Source organism: Pygocentrus nattereri, chromosome 20, assembly GCF_015220715.1.
Source record: "Pygocentrus nattereri isolate fPygNat1 chromosome 20, fPygNat1.pri, whole genome shotgun sequence".
Lineage (NCBI taxonomy): Eukaryota > Metazoa > Chordata > Actinopteri > Characiformes > Serrasalmidae > Pygocentrus > Pygocentrus nattereri.
The window spans coordinates 31,538,679-31,563,388 of NC_051230.1; the positions used below are offsets into that span (position 1 = coordinate 31,538,679).

General features: G+C 42.5%; 1 protein-coding gene across 2 annotated transcripts in view; it reads right to left on the bottom strand.

Moving 5' to 3' along the window:
• sgsm1a (small G protein signaling modulator 1a) overlaps positions 1–22,353 on the bottom strand; it is a 78,146-nt gene extending 55,793 nt beyond the window's left edge. For both annotated transcript variants that reach the window (XM_037531673.1, XM_037531672.1), the window contains exons 1-2: positions 22,282–22,353; positions 22,115–22,158 (exon numbers count right to left, since the gene is read on the bottom strand). In XM_037531673.1, the coding sequence (XP_037387570.1) occupies positions 22,115–22,158; positions 22,282–22,294 (57 nt within the window). In that variant the 5' untranslated portion in view covers positions 22,295–22,353. The remainder of the gene's footprint in view (positions 1–22,114; positions 22,159–22,281) is intronic.
• Positions 22,354–24,710: the final 2,357 nt, after the last annotated feature.

Here is a 24,710-nt window from a genome sequence, read left to right on the forward strand (position 1 = left end):
AAAGGGCCAACAGCATGGACATCCACATTTTCAAAATAAGGTCTCCAGAAAATATAGTCAGTACTGTTCATTCACCAGTCAATATAGTTTACACATGGAAACAAACCTGCAAAAACAGTCTGTTTTGAATTCACTGTTTCTGTGATGTCACAAGCACCAACTCATTTACAAACTCATGCTTAAGTTACAGTGTTTCAGCTCTACGTGCAAAAAAAATTGTCTAATTCTTAATTAAGAGATAAGAGGTTTGGACATGGTCACGTACAAATGAATTATTTTCAGGACATAAAATCCTACAAATGTTATAACTGGACCTTTGGTGGAAAACACAAAATACATACAATTTTCAATATAGGCCTTTATATCCGCCAAACCAAAACAGCACAGTGTTGGATTTTGTGACATCACAAAAACAATGAATTCCAAACAGACTTTTAATGTAACTTAGTTTCCGTATTCAGACTGTATGGATCAGGCAGCAGACTGTTCAAAACTTTCAACACTACATCAAGCTCTTTTAGCTCAAAAACGTGCGGACAGTTTATTTTTCCAAGATATGGACCCTTTAAGACTTTAAGTAAGTACATCCGCATCCTGATAGTGATCAACTGAAACGAAAGAACAGCAATGCAGCCTCACACCGCTGACCTGAGGTTCCTTGCAATATGGCCAAAATAAGCATTTAATGTAGAATCTGACTCCTGGTGCCTTTAAAGCACTATATTTATGATTTTGGGTCATTTTGCCTGCTACTGAAACAGAATCTCCCCCAGCTACACCGACCCCTGCATGAAGTAATTACATCTCCATCCCGATAACGATCGTTTGAAAGAAAGGAAAATCCGGGATTATAGTAGAAGCATAAGGACTGTTCTCTAAGGAGAAGTAGCATTGACAGAACCATTTAGACCAGGACGGGTCACTACTGGCTTGACCAGTGTCTGAGAAATCAGATAACAACAGATACAGAGAACAACAGATACTGCTCAAGCTAAAGTGCTAACCAGAATGTTATCAGAGGTAAATTGCATATATTGACTGATGGCCGCCCACATAATCTGCACTCATCAATAATACAATTTTACAATTAGGGATCAAAATCAACTTGAGGGTAAACAGTGATTATGGTGGACTCTAGTTGGAATGGCCAAGTCTGAGATAGCACTGCTATGCTAGGTGGCTACCAAAATGCTATTTGGTTTGGCAGATTTGGTTCAAATGAGATTAGCGACATACATACGAGAACCAAAAAAGATAATACTCAAATAATCTATCAAGCAGCAACTGCTAAATGCTAAAGATGCTGCTAGCTAGGACAGAGGAGCTGGTTATCATTAGCTCAGCTAGCATGATAACACAGAACATGCTTGATTCTCACTAGAAAAAACAGATCATCACAGTTGGTCACAAGCAAAACCACGATCTTGCACTTTGGATGCTGGTATGCTGGTCAACCAGCATGACCATGTTGGGTGACCAGATAAACCAGCACCAGACCAGCAAGGAATTCATGCTGGCCTGAGGCAGTAAAGTTTAGGGACGGAACCAAAAAGGCAAAACTAAACCCGCTCTGTGACTAAAGCTAAAGTTAGCTTAGCAAAGCAAACCACAGTCAGGGCCACACACCACAGTACAATCAATCAATCACCTTTACTTTCAATCAGGAATACATCGCAGGTGACCCTGATTTTCAGTGCAGATGGGCATTTTTATTGCAAAGGGATTGAAAAGGAAGTTAAATAGAATCGGTTCAAACTAAAATAAGCAGCACTCCAGCAACAAATTAACAGTAAAATCATAAAAAAAGATAAATAGAAAAGAATTTAAGAGAACAATTAAGATTTAATTAAGAAAAGCAGCCATAAAATAAATACAAACTAGATATAGTAGTTAAAATGAATGACATTACACAAACCCTTCAAAATAAAAGGATAAATACATTTAAAAACAACCAAAAAAATATCAATTTGAAACAGTCAAGGATTGTCAAAATTAATGAAAAAAAATAAAGCATAACAGTAAAAGATCAACTAAAGAAATTAAGATTTTAATCAGCCAAATAAAATAAAATAAATGTAATTTTAAAATAGTAAAGGAAAGGTTAAACCCAACTAAGACGGTAGAAAAGTCGAGCGGCTGGTGTTAGCGTGACAGAAAGTGGCAGCAAAGCCTGTTGTGTGGGGGTTGGAGCTGTAGCATGTTAGCTAAGCTACTACTTGCTTAGTTAGCAGGCCAAAAGTGCCACACACCACAGTGCAGGCTCAGTTCAGGCTACGCGATGGTCAAATCACACACATTTAAAAGATAAAAGCCTCATATCTGAGTGTGTAACGTCAAATGACTGGTAGAGCAACAGCCGGCCATGTTGTGTAGCTGTTAGCCGCCGCTAAGGCTCCGTCCTGAGGTTTTTCCTCAGCCTGACCAAAGTGTGTGAATGGCTGCAATGTGTTTATTCGCCTGTTTACCAGACATGAAACAGTTTGACAGTCTTAACTGAGAAATATTGTCATTATTTTCAAATACTGCCTTCACTTTTAAATATATCGGTGTACCTTATAAACATTATACAGCCCAAGGCTAACCAGCATAGCCGGCTTCATCAGACACACTGCAAGGCTAATTTAGCTCCCATTTAGCTCATTTTCTTTTGTATTACCTTGGCACACTTGAGTTGGCCTAACATTACCCAGAGCTACTAACTGAAAAACGCAAGAACAGCATTCATTAATATTAATCAAGGCTACCTTTTCACATAAACCATTTGAGTTAAAGGGGAACCCCCCCAAAATGTCTAAAATTTGATGTAAAAAGATGTAAACAAAGTCTCTTAGAGCTTTTTTCTAAGAAAATGCTCCACTTCTGAAGAAAATGACCTCGTTCACAGTTGTTATTAATTGTATCTTATTATTATTAAATGGTTAATTTAAATATGCTGGCAGTCAGAAACGTTCATGATAGTTGTGAGGAAGGCCTAAAAGCTTAATAGACCCCAATACCTCATTACATATAAAAACGCATGTAAGATCACTGGTAAATAAAATGGCTATATTTGTGTTCTAGCCATTGGGGACCCCTGGTTCATGTCACCACCACTGTAAAGAAATCTGTGTCTGCAATGAGCCATTTCACATCAAACCACTCTGAATGACTTTTTCCTTCACTGAATTATGCAGAGACTTTGGAAAATCAGTGGAATTCCTACTTTTTTTCAATTATCTAGCTGCATTTTACAGATTGGAAGTCAGGCCCACGGCTCATTAGTAAAGCCACACCAGGAGAAACATGACAGTTTGAGGCAATAAATAGGGAAATAAGTCTATAATACTTAATATTGATCGCCCTGCTAGCATATATTGGGCTGCAACCTGTGTACTGAAAAGCAGAGCTCTCCACCAGTAAGAGTCCTTGGGCAAGACTCCCAACACTACCTGTGTGAAATTGTCAAATTGTCAGTCGCTCTGGATAAAAGCATCTGCCAAATGCCAGAAATGTAAATGTCACTGCACAGTCCATAATATATGTATGGAAACTAAGCCTGTTTTGAATTAGTTGTTTTTGTGACATCATAAAGGTCACAAAAGTTCAGGTCTATTATTTTTTTCTTCAGTCAGGCATGCTTTTCAAGTTCCCAGGCTCCCAGCATTTGTCACGTTCGTGAGAATAACCCAGCTGAATGGACAGATAGGTGCAGTTGCAGTGTTCAAAAGTTTTGGCACCCCCGGTCAAATTCCAAGTTTTGCTGGTTTTCTAGCTGGACACACGTTCAGTGTCCTCTAAAGACACCAAAGCATACTTGTAAACTTCCTCTAAACATACCTCTGCACGTCTGTTTATTTGCTGAAATTAACATATTTGGAAAAATATGTAGTTTGTGCAAAAGTAATGGCATAGTTTTTTATATTTTAAGCTTTATTTTCTAAGCTAATAAATAGAACAAAGTGCACTGAAAATGTTATGTTTCATTTTAGAACAATTCAAAAGCATCCGATTACAAAACATACTTTTGCCGGGGTTGGTTTTTGTGACATCACAAAAGCAAATAATTTAAAACGTGTTGTTTTTGGAGTTTAGGTTCCTTATAGGGACTGTGTGTTATTCACAAAAGCAAGGGAAAATTTAGCTTCCTGTGCCCTTGAACATACTGCAACTTTTCAGTCACACAGTAGCCATAAAGTGAAAGTCCATCACTGACAGCAAGTACTTTGATCAGAACTGCTAACGTAGCTAAGATGAAAGGGGGTCAGTCAGTTTGAGCTCATATGGTTAATGCTTACTGATCAAGAACGCATGATTATGAGAAAGTGAGAGTCTGGTTCTCCTGTGATCCTGCAGTCCCTCACGTCTCGGAGCCATGGCGAAAGTTTCCATGGAAACAGCATGCGTCGCAACACGTCTCACGTCCTGGCTAGTGTTTGCCGGGTCGCTCGCTGATTCTGTATGTATGTGTGTACACTCAGGAGCACTTTAGCTCACCGCAGACCACCTGAACACAGCTGCTGAGTAAGAACACACTGTCCAGCTCAACCTGGAACAGCCCAATAAGCATGTTATTCAGAGATTAATCGCATTAGTTGAAACTGCAGCCTAAAGAAAGATTTTCCATCTAAAAAAGGTGTATTTTAATAGAGCTATATGAGTGGACTAAGGTTTCCCAGGTGGTTTCTAAGGTGTTGCTTTGCTTTGCAGATAGTTGCTAAGGTGTTGCAAGGCCATTGCTATGGTGTCCTAGGTGCTTGCTAAAGTTTTGCTGTTATCCCAGGTGGATGCTAAGATATTGCAAGGCCATTGCTATGTTATCCCAAGTGGTTGCTAGGTTCTTGCTACATTATCCTAGGTGGATGGTAAGATTTTGCAAGGCCACTGCTATGGTATCCCAGGTGGTTGCTAAAGTGTTGTTAGGCTATTGCTACGTTATCCTAGGTCAGGGGTATCCAATCTTTTCCGCAGGGGGCTGGAGCGGTTGCAGGTCTTCACTCCAACAAAGCAGGAGGTCACCTGACTAAGACCAACTGATCGAAAGTAGACTTAGGTGTGCTTCAGCTTCTTTGTCGTGCAAAAAAACTGCAACCCGTGAAAACAGTACAAAATAATAACAGGAAGAGCAGAAAGTTCTTTGATCACCACACAAATGCAATAAGTGCTCCTTACATCTACATGCCTGAAATTAGTTCTGTTATATCAAATTTGCAGCTTTATTTTTTTAACAATGAAGTCAACTGAATAACAAAACACGGATAAGTTTCCTGACTGATTCTCACTCCGTCTCGCTGATGATGAAGCCGAGAGACGTCTATTTAAAGAGTGCACAGCAGAGCGAGCTGGAGTCCCTGATATCAAACTCCAGCTGTGTGACTCATCCTCCACGTCACCAGCCCAGAGGAACGCAAGAACATTTCCGCCTCTCACCCACTTCACCTGCTACTTTCGAATAGGACTGTGTGTGTGTGTGAATAACTTAGTGAGTCAGGAAACATTTGTAAGAAACAAGTATACTGAATAACTACTAGCACTTTACCTTTCTTGTTAAAACTTTGTCTTTTCTGGAATTCTGTGAAGCTGCTTTGTGACAACATCTGTTGTAAAAAGTAAATAAATTTGATTTGATTTTTAAAAGAGCATGTTGTCAACAACAGCACATTTGATTGACTGTTCCATATAAATCAGTTTAAACCAATTGATTCTTCTCACTTACAGAAGGAACAAGCAGGGAACATACATCGATCAGACATAACATTATGACCACCTCCTTGTTTCTACGCTTATTGTCCACTTTATCAGCTCCACTTACTGTATAGCTGCACTTTGTAGTTCTACAGTTACAGACTGTAGTCCATCTGTTTCTCTGATACTCTGTTACCCTGTTCTTCAGTGGTCAGGACCCCCATGGACCCTCACAGAGCAGGAGCTATTTGAGTGGTGGATCATTCTCAGCACTGCAGTAACACTGACGTGGTGGTGGTGTGTTAGTGTGTGTTGTGCTGGTCTGAGTGGATCAGACACAGCAGTGCTGCTGGAGTTTTTAAACACTGTGTCCACTCACTGTCCACTCTATTAGACTCTCCTACCTTGTCAGTCCACCTTGTAGATGTAAAGTCAGAGACGAGAGCTCATCTGCTGCTGCTGTTTGTGTTGGGGTGGTTTTAATGTTATGCCTGATTGGTGTATATTGGGAACATATACTTTCAAAAACCACAATAAATTGGTTCTACACTTTTTTTCTAAAAGCTAAATGAACAGAAGCATATAGAACATCTCCTAAAGGTTAATGGCACTTTCATTGCAACATCCAAACAAGCATTTCATTAAGAGAGACTAAGACATTAGTACCATTGCACCACTACTTTGACAAAAATACTACTATTAAGCCCATATGTGAGGTGATCTACTTAGCTTGATGGTCAAGAATGACCAGTGCTCATTCGGTTACATTGTCGCATATCATCACGGTCGAAAAATGTACAGTAGACATCTTAATGTTCAATACGTTATAATAATATAATAATAATAATAAATAAAAATAATGCGTGGCTACAACTTAGGTGTGGGAATGAGATAATTATGTTGTGGCCATGACTTAGTAAGGCATAGGAGCGACATCCTAATGCATGGCCACGACATAGCAAGGAATGAAATAATTAAGTCATGGCCACAACTTAGTAAGGCATAGGAGTGACAAACATTATTTTTATTAAATCCCAGATGTCATCAGCAGGGCTCTGTAGAAACTAGAGAGCTAATGACCACTGTTATTACTGATGGCGGAGTTCCTTAGCTGCCTTCCAAACACACAGAATGCGTTACCATGGATACTGGGTGGGGGGATCCAGCTGTACCATGACTGTCCATGGTCTTAACTGGCTGGGCTTGGGGTCGGTTAAACACCACTTTGGTTCATGCACATGCCTTGGAAACAGTGTTAAACACTCGTATGTGGTTCTCTCTAAATAGGCAATTGTCTAGATTTTGAAATATAAGCCTTTTACACTTGTCTTCCTGTGCTTTCCGGCCCATTTTCACCCCTGCCACTGATCCGGATTAAGGACGCATTCAGGTCTACCATTTGATGTCATTTGTTACATAATATTCTGTAGTGCAGCAGTGCATCCCTCGGCCGTATTGGTTTGACAGAACTTGAAATTTGATAAAATTGTATTATTTTTGTCTTTTCATCTATGAATGTTTTCTCACTACAATACCCAGCATGCATTGCACAGATACACCAAACAACCATTGGGAATCCTCCCCACAGCAATAAACAAGTGTATTGATGTGGAGGCTAATAAATACATACAGTATATCATATTTAGCTTTCTAGCAGCAACAGGCTTACAGGGGGTTTTCTCAATCTTCAAATAAGTCTTGAAATAATCTCACTATCGAGAACACAGAAGGCAAGTAAACATGTTTCCAAAAGATGTAGCAATTGTTACATTTTTAATTCTGCCTCTTTAATGAAAAAAATCTCAGACAGCCTTGGATTGGACTGACATCCCAGCCAGAAGATAGAAATACTGAGCAAATATCGTACAAGAGTACGCAGTGTTCCTAAGGTAAATGACCTCGCTTTCCAGACCAAATGCAGTAATGGACTAAATTACAGTGTCAACGAGCATCTGAAAGCCTTTTCAGCGTTAGACCAGGTTTAATTTGCATCTGGAAGTTTCAGCCATTATGACGCAATTATGGAACAGCCTCAGCAACAGCTGGTTTATGGGTAGTGGCTGTAGAACACTGTGTAAAGATTCAGTGAAGCTCCTTGTGCCACCATCGCAATCACTTTCACATGGCACAACGGACAGATGAACTGATCCCAAAAAGAGTTGCTGGTACACGTGTAAAACCTGCTCTCTCTTGGATCACGAGCATCTCTCTAAAAAAGAAGCAATGCTCAAATAAAAGGAGGCGCATGACGATTGATGAGGCATCTTGCAAATGGTCGATGTTCGAGGCCGTCTGGCAGAAGGTCCGGGTGCTAAATCAACACACCACAACAGCATCTTGCAAGATGGAAGATGTTTCCAACACACTGGCAGGTGGTTGTCTGCCAAGCAATTGTCACAGGCTAATGAAATGCAGTGGCTCAGAGATGGAGAGAAAATGAGAGGGTTTGTAAATAGCTGTTCTACTTTTCATGGGGATTATCAATGAGGCATTAGAGCACTTTAAACCTGTGCGAAAGGATAGTGTAACTGGGTACTGGCCATTGTCAGGTAATCTGACGTATATGCTTCAAAGATGTTGGGAAAGATGACTGATAGAAAAATAGAAAGACTAGTTTATCTTTAAACAGCTTGGTAATATTAAGAAATGTGTACATGTTTATTCCCTACTACTATTGAACAGTAGATTATTGAAGGGCATGAATAAATCTACAGTGGAGCAAATTCCCCACATCCCTCGCTCAAGGTTCCCCAGGTTTCCCAGAGTACCGGAGATAGTCTGAGGCACATTCTCAGCACTTTCCGATCAGCTTAAGTGTCCCGATAGTTCGGATGAGTTGTAAAAATATTCAAGTGTTATACTTCATGGTTTCCCACAGGTATGTATAGCTGATTTCCAGAGCCAATTCGGGATAGTGATAGAAATGTTCTTGTTCTTTGTATATGCAAAGCACATAAACATGGGTTAGGATCTCACTTACTTGTGCATATATAGCAGTCTGCAGTATCTCTGCAGCATTTACTGAGGAAAAATCACAAACCTACACCAGCAGGATACAAGTGCAGTCACAGTTTTCAAAACAAGAGTGGAAATAGTTTATTACCAATAAAATGAGAGATTTCATTAAATCATTTAATGCTAAAACAGCATATAAGCTAAGACAGCATAGAGTCATAGCAGGAAGAACGAGGCAAGGTTTGTTTCAAAAACATTTGTCTCAATCCAGAGTAACAGCATAAGCGTGTTATCTTGTTTGACTGCTGGCAAGGTAGGAAATGAAGCTGAGAAAATCTTATCAGTGGCATGGCACTCATGTAATTATGCTGGTATAAGAAAAAAAACATTTGCGGAACATAATTAAAAGGACCTTGAGAACCACGCTGTAACTTCATAAGCCCTAAACAGACCAAGCCAACGATCAATACGGTAACATCCTCGGTGCATAAACAGCAAGTTCTCATGTGAAACCCATCAAGATGTGAACTAGACTTAAATGAACATAATACAAGTAAAACCAATGGATATGTTAGATTCAATAAAAGGCTGAGGAGCCCCAGGGTCAGACCTCAGCAGCTGCTTTCACTATCATTTCACCCTGTCTGTCATGTGTAGGAAGCAGGGCTATAGTTGGCAGCCAAGTGCTTCAGAGCAGACTGACTATGATGTAACAGTTATTTAGGAGTAAATGACAGGATGCAAGGATATCCCTTTATAAAGATTCCTTTATTATGTGCCTTCATGCATACAGATCCTGCTGGTGTGGGTTTCCTCCCTTCCAATAATTATCACAAAAGCATTGCTAATAGCCCAAATAACACAAATCTAATCTTAAAACTTATCTACAGCCTTCCTCAAACCCCACATTCATTAGGTTTTCCATTTAGTCTTTCCTACTCTTAAAAAAGATGGTTCTTCAAGAGTTCTCTGGTAAAGAATATGCTTCTATGTATAACTATGAACACTCAAAGAACCTGTTGCATGGTTAAAGGGTTCTTTGCATCATGAAAAGATTCTTCAGATTGATGGAGAATGTGTTGTATGTGATTCCATATAGAACCTTTTTGAAAAAAAGGGTTCTTCTATTGTTACAATGTCAAGTTAAAACAGACGAAAAAGATTCTACATAGAACTACATACCTCTCATTCATCATCAATCAGAAGAACCCTTTCACAATGCAAAATCATCTTCAGTAAAGAGCCCCTGATGATCTTCTATGTCCTCACTAAATATTGTCTGTCTCAGTACTGCTGTCTTTGTTCTTGATGCTCTGTGTATTATTATTATTATTATCCTCATTCTTCTTCTTCTTCTTGTTATTATTATTATTATTATTATATTATTTTTCCAGGACCCCTTTGTAGACAATAGGGGTCCTGGACAAAATTGACTCTTAGATGCATCGCGATGCGGATGTGAACGATTCTGAAACAATTCATAAATGTCAAAAATCTATTTTCTAAACATACCGTAATTTTGACAGAACCTAAAAAGCGGAACTTGAAAGCGGGTAAGGACAGTGCCGGACAGTCTGTGCCAGCACATAACAAAAAGACAGCTGGATGAGTGAGAAATCCGACCGGCTCTGCGTTAAAGCCAGGTTAGGACAGGAGTCACAACCCAAATGTTCAGAAGTGCCATTTTGTCCTTTCAACAAAAATCAAGCCACCTTCGGAGCCACAACATTTAATGCCCAGTATGTCTCAGTGTCTGCTGATGTCCTAGAATAGGCTAAAAAATATGAACGAAAACACAGACTCACTTTGCTCTGCTTTAAGCTTTAGCTCAGCTGTAGCCTCTTTCCTCCCGTCTCCGCCAGAAATCCTTTCCCCAGAAGTAGATAGTAATATTGTAAAGCATATTGTAAAATGTCTCTCATCGTTTGGCTGTTTTACGAGGCTGAAGTTGCTTCTCATTCTCCAGCTTCTTGTTCGAATTTTCCCGTCCCATTTTAAATTCTGCCCTGCGATGGACTGGCGACCTGTCCAGGGTGTATCCTGCCTTCCGCCCAATGACTGCTCGGATAGGGTCCAGCATCCCCCCGCAACCCTGACGGAGAAGCGGCTTAGGAAATGGATGGATGGATGGATCTTAAATTCTCAGTGAGGCGCTGGATGTAGCCGCTGCACCATTTAAAGTGGAAAGGGGAAATTTGAAAGAGAAGCGACTTCATCTTCTCAACTTTAGGGTTTGACAGTCTCTCGTCGCAGATTTAACGTTCCAGGAAATCAACTGCACTGCTTGTAAATGCAAACAAGTCCATTCGTCTCCAAATGTTCATCTTAAATCTCTTTTGATTTTTTGTTTACTACTAGCCAGGCGAGACTTCGCAGCTATGTATCTGCAGTCTGCAAACCATTTCTCAGTCGTTGACAACCAGGGCTTTTGCGTTGTGCTGCACACTTTGGAGCCGAGATTCAGTGTTCAGTCTCAAAGATATTTTACTGACACAGTGACCCCTGATTCTCTACAACGAGACTAAAACCGAAGTAATAAAATAACTGAATTAAACAGGTTGGACGGCTGTAACATGTTGTGTGGACATCCATTACCACTGGATCTTAAGTCACCCTAACAGCGCAGATTAGTGGCAGCAGCATCTCAAACAAGAGCAGTGAATGTGAGCCTTCTAGATCACTTCCATTTGACTAACTGATAAGATACTGGAAGTAAATGCATTATGTGTCACTACAAATACTTTGCTTTAAAACTACCAAGTCCTCACACAGTGAGAAAATAAAAATCCTGTATAGAAAAAAGAAAGATGCCTTGAGATGCATCGATAATCGTTTTATAATTGCATCGCAGCCATCATAATAATAATCGAATCGAATTGAATCGTGAGGCGCCTAAAGTTTCCCACCCCTAGTAGACAATCTATTAAACTTTATGATAACTATTGGTTCCGTTAATCATTCAAACTGAAAACTAATCATTAAGCAGATTCATTAAGAACGTACAACTTAATTGATTAACACTTTCAAGTACTGAATTTTAATCAAGCAAATCATGACTATAGTAAGCAATCAGTTCAACGTTTTATACACTCCATGTCTTGGGTGGCTGAGCAGTTGAGGGAGCCTGGTGTGGGTATACTTTTTCTAAATTGGACACAGCAATTACTACATCATCGAAGCTGAGTCCTAGACTACAAAGGATTTTCAATGGAGCAAATCCTCAGTGGCAGGGTAATTAGACTGTCAAAGGGAGGCTTATTAATATTTCCACTGGAAAAGCAGCCCTGTGTGTGTGGGGGTAGTTGAGTACGTAAAGAATTTTAAGATCTACAGAAACTGCTCGATGCTTTGGAAAATCTGGGAGTGAAATACGCAACTGATCAGGGGAAGGGCATTGTATTCCCTCTTCCCATCATAAGTATTACTGAAAGGAGGGCATTCAGTGGTGTCAGAGATGCAGAGAAGTTCTGCATGGATACGCTGATAAGACCCTGCCAAAGCCTCAACCAGCTGGGAGAAAAGGCAAAGATAAACATCCAGCAGTGAGCTGGTGTTTGACAGGGCTTTCTGCGCATGCCTCTGACCCTGTGTCAATACAGGTGTGTGCATGTGTGAGTAAGTATGAGAGCGAGACGAAGGGAGGGAATGATCGACAGGCAGGTTTGTGGTCTGTGTAAATAGCCACAGGCAACTTAGCCTAGCGATTCAAGTCACAGAAACTGTAATCAAACCTTGCAGGAGGCAGATCAGTCGATCGGATTCTTAGAAGCTGAAAGAAAGAGAGCCTGAGCACGAGAACACAGATATTCTTTGTGTTTCAGTCTAGTCCGCTGGGGTTTTATGTGTAATTTTTCTCAGCTTGTAGCTGGTAAGGGAACCTGGCCAACAGGCAAGTATTCACAGTTTCAGCCAAGTCCATCTAGGCCGCCAGACTGTGGGTCGTTCCACCATAAACATGATTAGAATCCAGAATACATTTTCACTGGAAAGCCTGCCTACAGCTTTTTGAGAGGCATAATGGCAAGATCAACACCTATGAAGCAGATTAGAGTTCTCAGGCCTCAGATTGAGTAAGTCATGTACCCATTGAACCCTTGATACTTGTATTGCTCGGCTTGATTAATTCAATATCTAAGGCAACAGCAGCGAGCTTTCAGTCTCAATTTCCAGGTGTTCACATCATCTGTATTACAGCGATGGTAACTAGGACTTTCAGGCAGGTAGAACAGGTAGTACCCAATACAACAGAATTCCTTCTAGCAAACTGAAACATTATAGAAACTTGTTAACATCTGTCTGCAGACCTACTAGGTTCTATTCAAGCAGCGTTATGGAAATTCCGTTATCAGATTAACCAGGACACAATCGGCTCTCTGCTAAATGTTGTGACTGTGTTGAGCTGCTAGGGAGCAATAAGGGATGACAGAAGCAGGGATCTCCAACTGTCAAAAACATTCACACCTCTCCAAAAAGATGGCCGGGCTGAGATCAAAATGGACAGCATAGCGAAAGATTGTGTAAACCACCACATTAACAAACAGCATTTGAACAAAACAAAACACTTTCATAAATGTTGATTTACTTGCTCACATACAAATTTGCGGGAGTTGCATTTTATGGCTACATTGAAAAAGAATTATGGTAAAGATTATTCTTTTTTGCTTCACTGTCGATGCTAAATTTATTGGCAACTCTCATGACAGCATGGTACCCTGGAGTTAACTGCTTATAGCCTGGTTATTTAGGCCAAGAGTATAATGATTCTGCTACAAGGTCTCATTCCCTATCCTAACAAGAGAGCCAGAGAAGTCCAGGTGCCAGTAAGTAACTGTGACAATCAAATAACAGGTAACAATACTTTTAATAACAAAACATTTGGGTACACTATTTGTAAGGGGCAGTCATGGGCTGGAGGTTAGGGAACTGGCCCTGTGACCAAAAGGTTGCCGGTTTGATCCCCAGTGCTGAGTCCATGACTGAGGTGTCCTTGAGCAAGACACCTAACCCCCAATTGCTCCCTGGGTTGTGTGTGTGTGTGTGTGTGTGTGTGTATGTGTGTGTGTGTGTGTGTGTGTGTGTGTGTGTGTGTGTGTGTGTGTGTGTGTAAAACTATATGATACCTACATAAGCCCTTCAGAACAATTGACATAAATGTTTTATAAAGGCTAATCTCCACAAGTGTCATCAAGGTTCTAAAGGCTGTTTTTGTTCATTTTTGTTACTTGACATAATACCTCAAGTGGTGCAACTTTATTTGTCAACATAAGGCTGTTAAGATCAATTATGAATAGAAAATAAAGCATGTCCTTTGGTAACATAACCTACTGGTTACTGTTATATGGTTAGTATAGTGTAGTGGGTAACACCTGGGGTTCAATCCCTGTCTTGGAAACCCGACACTATACGAATAAGAGTCCTTGGGCAAGACTCCTAACACTACCTTTGCCTACCTCTATAAAACAATTAAACTGTAAGTTGCTCTGGATAAGAGTCTCTGCCATAAACATAAATTTTGCCCCACTTGCCGATGCACAGTGAGATCATTACAAATCAAAAGATGTTTTTGATGGAAGATGATGTATTTCTTCTTCAGTATCATTATATAAATTGAAATAGACATAGAAAAAATGTATGCTTTACAAAAGTATCACCCCAAGTGATTTGATCAACTGTACTCAATATGACCAGGGACATGAACTAATGAGGTAAAAAAAGATCAATTTTCATTTCAAGTTGACTTTATATAGCATAGTGGGTTTTGACAATGGACGCTGTATTCAATGCTGACGACTACAATACAGTACACTTTGCTTGCAGGGATCATTTTATCATGTACCATTTCATTGTGCATGGAATAAGGGTTCAGTGGCCAGACCTGCACTATTATTCACCTGCACTGCTCATGAAGTGGACCAAAAAAGGCAGGAGGGATTCTCGCCAGGACAAGTGACTGTGGGAAACGTAGTCCCAACGAGCCCAGCAATCAAATCTATCTCTAGCCATAGACTTGGAGCCATTTGATTATAAGCAGCAAGGCTGATGGGTTGCAAGCACCATGGGGCAAAGGTCGTAAATCCAATCACATCATGTGAATATTTCACTGACCTCGAGAAAAATTACCTTCTTGAAAGTGCCAGTAAAATTCTATCATAGCGCTGCTACATGTCAGGGAAACGTTGGCACCTGCAAATTGAAGTTAGAGGAAGTGTGGATTGGAATGGAGGTCTACCCTCTTGCAGTGTGGTGGTCCACAGGGACCAATGAGTCATTGCTGGGAAAAGCAGCGAGGCTTTTTAACGCAGCACAGAGACCTAGACTAGTAATAATGCAAGTGGTTAAAATGGGACACCATCCAATGGGACACCATCCCATTTTTACAAACACAAGAGCCAAGATAAGATAATGCACAGAATTCATAATGAACTGAAGATGAAGAACCACTGCACATCTCCACAGAGACAAGGGGGGTGAGAGAGAAAGAGATGATCCCACTTCAACAGCCAGTGACATTTCCAAGCTTGTACACTCCATTCAGTGCGCTTACCGATGCCACGCTTCAGGAACATGAATGAATCAGTGAAGGCACTTTGCCACACGCACAATTAAACTCACAGTACACGTTGCCACGAAGTCTCAAAAAAGCCAGTGTGCTTTTCACTGACTGACTGAACTATTTATCACATTCACTTCAGATATCAGTGTTTAAACTGGGCACCCCAGCTGTAAAATTAGCACTAATTACATTTCTGTTTATCATGTAGCTCTGAGGATCTCTGAGACCTGCATATGTATTTTCAAATGCCACGTACACAAGCCAGATGACTCAGACCCCTTAGATAACAGACTCATACTCAATCTGTCTCACACACGCTCAAATATACTCCTATATTAACGTCTTTCTGGGAGTTGTCCTTAGTAATGCGTTCCTCTTGTGGATAGACACAGTTATGACTAGTGACAGCTAAGCCTAATCCTTCTGAAAAATCGGATTTACAGAGTTTTCCGTCTTTCTTCGAACGAAATCGATCAGCTAAGACATGTTCAGCGTCTGAAGTTTGCTTCTTTAGCTTCCGCACTAGAGCTCTGAGGCTCATGTAGCTAATAAACAAAAGAAATCAGCCATGCAATTAGCATAGCATTAACCGTACATCTAAATCTTCACACACTTGACTCCGGCCATGTGGGGTTGCTCAGGAATCTATAATAAGACTTGCTCTTGTGGTTTCCGACGTTGTATGACATACTGCTATCCCTAAAAACGCATACATGTGCGTTAGCATAGCTCAAACAGCAGTAGCAGCCATTCTGAAGCCTGAGTTCTGTCAGCGCTGCCCCTTTTTGTCCTGACATTTTGGTTTACATCATTTGGGATAAGGAAAGTACTAATAATGTGCACTTTTTCAGCACTGAAAGTTCAGTTCTATTGTTTTTGGTGCTCAAAATAGCTACCAACAGGACCTAAAGGTACTCTAAGGTGTTCCTCTCTGTCTTTGCTACCCTTGCAGCTAACAGTTTAGCAAATTCTTTACTCTTCCACTTGAATATAAAGTCACCAACCAATACTGCATCACCAGTAAGACCACCAGAATGCAAACTACAGTGATATGTTGATGCATCCTTCACATTTTTAAAGTTATTACTTTGTAAACTGTTTGCTTTGGTAACACAAGCTAGTTAGGAAGCTAACACTAACACTGTTAGCCTTCATGTTAGCCTACGTACAGCGTTTTACCTTAATTTCATACCTGACGGAGAAAAATACGAACTTTCTGTGAGTCTCCGTGTAATTCTGTGTAACTGTGGGCGTTTGTGTGAATGTGTGAGTTCACTGTTGTTTCACGTGAGCACTACTGTTACTGTAAGTACCGTTATGCTAACTAGTCCGCAAGATAGCTAATTAACATTAGCGCCATGTGTAAAATAACTAAAAAGACCATTTTTAAGACAGGTAGAAAAAGAATCTAGAACTAGAACCGCAGATAAGTGAGAGGAGAGTCGGTCACTGTTGGCCCGCTGGCGGCTAAGCTGGTGGCCCACTGGGTTTTTGCTCGGTAGTGTACGGGCGTCCCACTGGTGGTGAAGCAGGGTATTAGACACAATGCCAGCGCTCACAGTCCAGTTTATACATATCTACTTGACTTTTGTCATTCTTCATAAATTAGTTTAATAATCTATTATTTTAACAGAATTATGAAAGATCAAGCCAGTCACAGTGTCAGCAGCAACCTTCTAAGCCAAGTCATTCTAGATCAGGCCTGGCCATTCGTTTTTTTCTCCTAGTAGTTAGTGATATTTGTCTCTTTCCAAATGACAAGGTTACGTGCATTTAAATTAAAAAATAAATTGGGTGGACCGAGGCTGGACCACCAGCACCACACAGTCAGTCAGGTGCCAACCTTATCAAGCCGGCGGACCACCATATGCTTGCTTTCTAGGACTGTATATTCCATTGTTTCCTGTTTGAGTGAGTTCTCGTTTTTTTCTGCAAGGAAAAACGACCAAAATGGAACCTTTTTTCCACGTGTCGGTCAAAATGTCCATGTTTTCCCACTGTTTACACAACTGATCTTTCAAAAAGACAGTGCACACATACAAGAGCAGGTTCATCACACCACGCTCGAGCCAAGCCAGCAGGCTGGACGCAGCTGATGAAATATGAGATCTGTGTCAATACTCCGCAGTGAACTTCCAGCTGGAGGCATGAACTAATAAGACGTTACTATGATTGATCGCATTTTAACCCGTTTTGTTACCCGGTGCGCCGCGCTCTGCCGTCGGCCTGCTGGGTGAAACATAATGAAGGCCATAAAAGACCAGGGAAGCCCTTCGGCGTCCAACAAATCATGCCGTCTTTCTTCTGCACCATAAAAGTCCATAAAAAATCTGGACAGTGCCAGACAAGGCGTTGATTAGACCAGGCGTCAGCCGTGAAAAACCTTTCAGGAATAGGGCGGGGGTCAGAGTGTTACGGCACAGTGAGCAAGGATGGCCAGTAAGAGAGGACAGAACGGGAACAGTTCAGATAGAAATCAGTTTCATACGTTCCCCTCATCATCTCCACTCTGAGAATAATGAAACGTGCGCTTTGCCACAGAGCCGCCTGACTTGCCTTCGCCCAGAGAGCCGACTGACCTGCCCAGAGCTCACAGGACACGCGTGTAGCTCCCGTTCACTCGCCCTGTTTACTTGTTTTCATGTTTTTATGTGTTTACTTGTTTACAACGATCCTTTATGCTCTACCTTAATACAGTTAACCTACACTCTTCATAAAGGTGACTCTTCAAGGGTTCTTTAGTAAAGGGACTCTTTCTATTTAGAACCAAGGGTTCTTTAGAAAAGGCACTCTTTTTATTTCGAACCAAGGGTTCTTTAGTAAAGGCACTCTTTCTATTTAGAACCAAGGGTTCTTTAGTAAAGGGACTCTTTCTATGTAGAACCACACTCTTAATAAAGATGACTCATCAAGGGTTCTTTAGTAAAGGGAATGGTTCTATTTAGAACCACACTCAATAAAGATGACTCTTCAAGAGTTCTTTAGTAAAGGGACTGGTTCTATTTAGAACCACACTCAATAAAGTGGACTCTTCAAGAGTTCTTTATTAAGGGACTGGTTCTATTTAGAACCACACTCTAAAAAGATGATTCTTTAAGGGTTCTTTAGTAAAGAGAATGGTTCTGTATAAAATCACAAGTTCTATATAGAACCACACTCTTAAAAGAAATGGTTCTTCAAGGGTTCTTTAGGTAAAGAGAATGGTTCTGTATAGAACTATGAGTTCTATATAGAACCACACTCTTAAACAAGATGGTTTGTTCAGGATTCTATAATAAAGGGACTGGTTATATTCAGAACCACAGTCATAAAAAGATGGTTCTTCAAGGGTTATTTAATAAAGGGAACAGTTCTATATAAAACCATGAATTCTATATAAAACCACCATCTTAAAAAGGTTCTTCAGTAAAGGGAAAGGTTCTATTTAGCACTATTAGTTCTACATAGAACCATTTCATGCTTAAACTGTTCTTTTTTTGGTCAAATGGTTCTTCAGATCACTGGAAAATTTAGTAAAAATCCTTTTACCCAGCACCCAAGAGGGTTCTTCTGCTGTTATAAGCATTTTCAAAAAGGCTCTGCATAGAACACATTCTCTGTTATTCTGAAGAACCATTTAATTTCAGCATATACAGAACTCAGCAGAACCATTCCCTTTACTAAAGAACACCTGAAAGTCCATCTTTATCTAAGAGTGTGTCTGTAATGTAAACGTGCCAAATTGTACTCGATTATTTCACACAGCAGCGTTTGTTTTTTCATTATGTTCGATTATTTTCCCGTAAAAATCTTCACAAAAAAGTTATTTTATAAGGAAAAGTGTTGGAAAGTGACTATTCCGAATATTTTCCAACAGAAACGCGCACCGCTGGTCGAGCAGTTTTCCCGAGAAGCTGCTCAGTCGCGCTCGATTACTTTTCGAGAAGAAACGTGTTCGATTATTTCTCCACCACAGCTCTGCTGACCCGCTCGATTATTTCTCCACCCCAGCTCTGCTGACCCGCTCAATTATTTCTCCACCCCAGCTCTGCTGACCCGCTCGATTATTTCTCCACCCCAGCTCTGCTGACCCGCTCGATTATTTCTATACCGCAGCTCTGCTGACCCGCTCGATTATTTCTCCACCACAGCTCTGCTGACCCGCTCGATTATTTCTCCACCACAGCTCTGCTGACCCGCTCGATTATTTCTCCACCGCAGCTCTGCTGACCCGCTCGATTATTTCTCCACCCCAGCTCTGCTGACCCGCTCGATTATTTCTATACCGCAGCTCTGCTGGCCCGCTCGATTATTTCTCCACCCCAGCTCCGCTGACCCGCTCGATTATTTCTCCACCGCAGCTCTGCTGACCCGCTCAATTATTTCTCCACCACAGCTCTGCTGACCCGCTCGATTATTTCTCCACCGCAGCTCTGCTGACCCGCTCGATTATTTCTCCACCCCAGCTCTGCTGACCCGCTTGATTATTTCTCCACCGCAGCTCCGCTGACCCGCTCGATTATTTCTCCACCCCAGCTCCGCTGACCCGCTCGATTATTTCTCCACCGCAGCTCTGCTGACCCGCTCGATTATTTCTCCACCCCAGCTCTGCTGACCCGCTCGATTATTTCTATACCGCAGCTCTGCTGACCCGCTCGATTATTTCTCCACCACAGCTCCGCTGACCCGCTCGATTATTTCTCCAGCCCAGCTCCGCTGACCCGCTCGATTATTTCTCCACCCCAGCTCTGCTGACCCACTCGATTATTTCTATACCGCAGCTCTGCTGACCCGCTCGATTATTTCTCCACCCCAGCTCCGCTGACCCGCTCGATTATTTCTCCACCGCAGCTCTGCTGACCCGCTCGATTATTTCTCCACCGCAGCTCTGCTGACCCGCTCGATTATTTCTCCAGCCCAGCTCTGCTGACCCGCTCGATTATTTCTCCAGTCCAGCTCCGCTGACCCGCTGGATTATTTCTCCACCGCAGCTCTGCTGACCCGCTCGATTATTTCTCCACCCCAGCTCTGCTGACCCGCTCGATTATTTCTCCAGCCCAGCTCTGCTGACCCGCTCGATTATTTCTCCACCGCAGCTCTGCTGACCCGCTCGATTATTTCTCCAGCCCAGCTCTGCTGACCCGCTCGATTATTTCTCCAGTCCAGCTCCGCTGACCCGCTCGATTATTTCTATACCGCAGCTCTGCTGACCCGCTCGATTATTTCTCCACCCCAGCTCTGCTGACCCGCTCGATTATTTCTCCACCCCAGCTCTGCTGACCCGCTCGATTATTTCTCCACCGCAGCTCTGCTGACCCGCTCGATTATTTCTCCACCGCAGCTCTGCTGACCCGCTCGATTATTTCTCCAGTCCAGCTCCGCTGACCCGCTCGATTATTTCTCCACCGCAGCTCTGCTGACCCGCTCGATTATTTCTCCACCCCAGCTCTGCTGACCCGCTCGATTATTTCTCCAGCCCAGCTCTGCTGACCCGCTCGATTATTTCTCCACCGCAGCTCTGCTGACCCGCTCGATTATTTCTCCAGCCCAGCTCTGCTGACCCGCTCGATTATTTCTCCACCGCAGCTCCGCTGACCCGCTCGATTATTTCTCCAGTCCAGCTCCGCTGACCCGCTCGATTATTTCTATACCGCAGCTCTGCTGACCCGCTCGATTATTTCTATACTGCAGCTCCGCTGACCCGCTCGATTATTTCTATACCGCAGCTCTGCTGACCCGCTCGATTATTTCTCCACCGCAGCTCTGCTGACCCGCTCGATTATTTCTCCACCGCAGCTCTGCTGACCCGCTCGATTATTTCTCCAGCCCAGCTCTGCTGACCCGCTCGATTATTTCTCCACCCCAGCTCTGCTGACCCGCTCGATTATTTCTCCACCCCAGCTCTGCTGACCCGCTCGATTATTTCTCCAGCCCAGCTCTGCTGACCCGCTCGATTATTTCTCCAGCCCAGCTCTGCGGACCCGCTCGATTATTTCTCCACCCCAGCTCTGCTGACCCGCTCGATTATTTCTCCACCCCAGCTCTGCTGACCCGCTCGATTATTTCTCCACCCCAGCTCTGCTGACCCGCTCGATTATTTCTCCACCCCAGCTCTGCTGACCCGCTCGATTATTTCTCCACCCCAGCTCTGCTGACCCGCTCGATTATTTCTATACCGCAGCTCTGCTGACCCGCTCGATTATTTCTCGAGCCCAGCTCTGCTGACCCGCTCGATTATTTCTCCAGCCCAGCTCTGCTGACCCGCTCGATTATTTCTCCAGTCCAGCTCTGCTGACCCGCTCGATTATTTCTATACCGCAGCTCTGCTGACCCGCTCGATTATTTCTCCAGTCCAGCTCTGCTGACCCGCTCGATTATTTCTCCAGTCCAGCTCTGCTGACCCGCTCGATTATTTCTATACCGCAGCTCTGCTGACCCGCTCGATTATTTCTCGAGCCCAGCTCTGCTGACCCGCTCGATTATTTCTCCAGTCCAGCTCTGCTGACCCGCTCGATTATTTCTCCACCGCAGCTCTGCTGACCCGCTCGATTATTTCTCCACCCCAGCTCTGCTGACCCGCTCGATTATTTCTCCACCCCAGCTCTGCTGACCCGCTCGATTATTTCTCCAGCCCAGCTCTGCTGACCCGCTCGATTATTTCTCCACCGCAGCTCTGCTGACCCGCTCGATTATTTCTCCACCCCAGCTCTGCTGACCCGCTCGATTATTTCTCCAGCCCAGCTCTGCTGACCCGCTCGATTATTTCTCCAGTCCAGCTCTGCTGACCCGCTCGATTATTTCTATACCGCAGCTCTGCTGACCCGCTCGATTATTTCTCCAGTCCAGCTCTGCTGACCCGCTCGATTATTTCTCCAGCCCAGCTCTGCTGACCCGCTCGATTATTTTCCTACAGAAGTGTTTACTTTGTGCTCCATTACCACCTCGCAGAGAAAAAGCAGCACCCACCTCCTTCTTGACGTTCCTCACCAGCTTCTGGCGGGTTTCTGCTTCTGCGGAGGAAACGGAGGAGTTAAGCCGGGATTAATCGACTCGACTAAAGCTCCTGATCGACCTTAAACGCTCCATCTATTCGTTTACTTGTGTTTTCCTTTGCTTTCTCGATTGTTTCTCACCTGTCGTTGCCATGGCTGCGCCTCCTCTCCTCTCCGCGCGACTGAACACTGAGCGGATGGAGCAGCAGACTCTCTCAACCCTGCCCCTTCATATGCAGACCCCGCCCCTCCTCAGTGCGGCCACGCCTTTTAAAGAGACACACCACTACATTACAGATTAAAGGAGAATTATAGTGATCATTCCAGCTTTCTGCAAAATGAAATGCTTTGTATGTAAACAAAGTAATTCAGAGCATTTTCTCTAGACAATGTCTAGAAACACGTTCTGGAGAAACGTGCCGAGTCAGGATTGTTTACAGTGGTGGTCAGGGGAACCAGACGTCCCAGAACGTTATGAATACAGCGCCTGAGATGTTGTTTTGGGAAGGTTTTGGCCTAAACAATGTTTTTAGCAATCCATTAATGCCAGAGAAATACATGCAGACAAAATAGTCCCCAAATAAATGTTTGATTTATGATGGTTTGATATATTTTAAAATGTGTGTACACATATGTGTACATTTGCGTCAATTTCAAATATTGGACATATGCATAAAACATCGATCATACACGCAGCCTATGCTTGACAGGTGGGTGAACACATATATATGATACATAGTTGAATACAATGATGTACAGTGATGTTAAGTAGGGTTTGCATTTAATATTAAATCATTTAGTGTGTCAAGGAACAATATTTTAATTCATTTAATTCAATATTTAGCTGTAGTGGCTATTATACTAATTTCCACCTTATAGGAAGTTTGTAGAAGAAACAAAGAAGCACAAAGAATAAACACTATTATATTACATGAAGCTGGCATGCATGAGTAATACATGCCTTCCATGTGTGAATAATGTTTTCTCTCATATATTGTTAAATATATAAAATGAACATACATGCTTTTGATTGGTTTAGTTGTATATATTGTACATGATGTTTCATGTACTTGTTGCGTTTCTTGTTGAAAGCCTATCCAGAGAAAAGGTAAGTACAGACTAAGTATATAACATAATTACATTTGTTGCATTTCATGTAAGAATGTTGACGCCTGTGAAATGAAAACACACTTCCCTTTTCTGTTAACTGCTGTTAAAAAGTTTCTGTATTTCTCTCTGGTGAGTCGTCCAGGATGTCCATCATATGTCAATTTACACAGGAAATATTATGCAAACATCATTCACGTGCCTAATAAAAGCTAAACATGTCAGCTTTTGACAGCACCTACTGTTCTGTCACTGAGATGGAACACTCAGATCACTGGAGTGAAATACTCACATCACTGGGGTGAAACACACACATCACTGGAGTGAAACACTCACATCACTGGGGTGAAACACTCACATCACTGGAGTGAAACACTCACATCACTGGAGTGAAACACTCACATCACTGGGGTGAAACACTCAGATCACTGGAGTGAAACACTCACATCACTGGAGTGAAACACTCACATCACTGGAGTGAAACACTCAGATCACTGGAGTGAAACACTCAGATCACTGGAGTGAAACACACATCACTGGAGTGAAACACTCAGATCACTGGAGTGAAACATTCAGATCACTGGAGTGAAACACTCACATCACTGGGGTGAAACACATCACTGGAGTGAAACACTCACATCACTGGGGTGAAACACTCACATCACTGGAGTGAAACACTCACATCACTGGGGTGAAACACACACATCACTGGAGTGAAACACTCACATCACTGGGGTGAAACACTCACATCACTGGAGTGAAACACTCACATCACTGGAGTGAAACACTCACATCACTGGGGTGAAACACTCACATCACTGGAGTGAAACACTCACATCACTGGAGTGAAACACTCACATCACTGGGGTGAAACACTCAGATCACTGGAGTGAAATACTCACATCACTGGGGTGAAACACACACATCACTGGAGTGAAACACTCACATCACTGGGGTGAAACACTCACATCACTGGAGTGAAACACTCACATCACTGGAGTGAAACACTCACATCACTGGGGTGAAACACTCACATCACTGGAGTGAAACACTCAGATCACTGGAGTGAAACACTCAGATCACTGGAGTGAAACACACATCACTGGAGTGAAACACTCAGATCACTGGAGTGAAACATTCAGATCACTGGAGTGAAACACTCACATCACTGGGGTGAAACACATCACTGGAGTGAAACACACACATCACTGGGGTGAAACACACACATCACTGGAGTGAAACACTCACATCACTGGGGTGAAACACTCACATCACTGGAGTGAAACACTCACATCACTGGAGTGAAACACTCACATCACTGGGGTGAAACACTCAGATCACTGGAGTGAAACACTCACATCACTGGAGTGAAACACTCACATCACTGGAGTGAAACACTCAGATCACTGGAGTGAAACACTCAGATCACTGGAGTGAAACACACATCACTGGAGTGAAACACT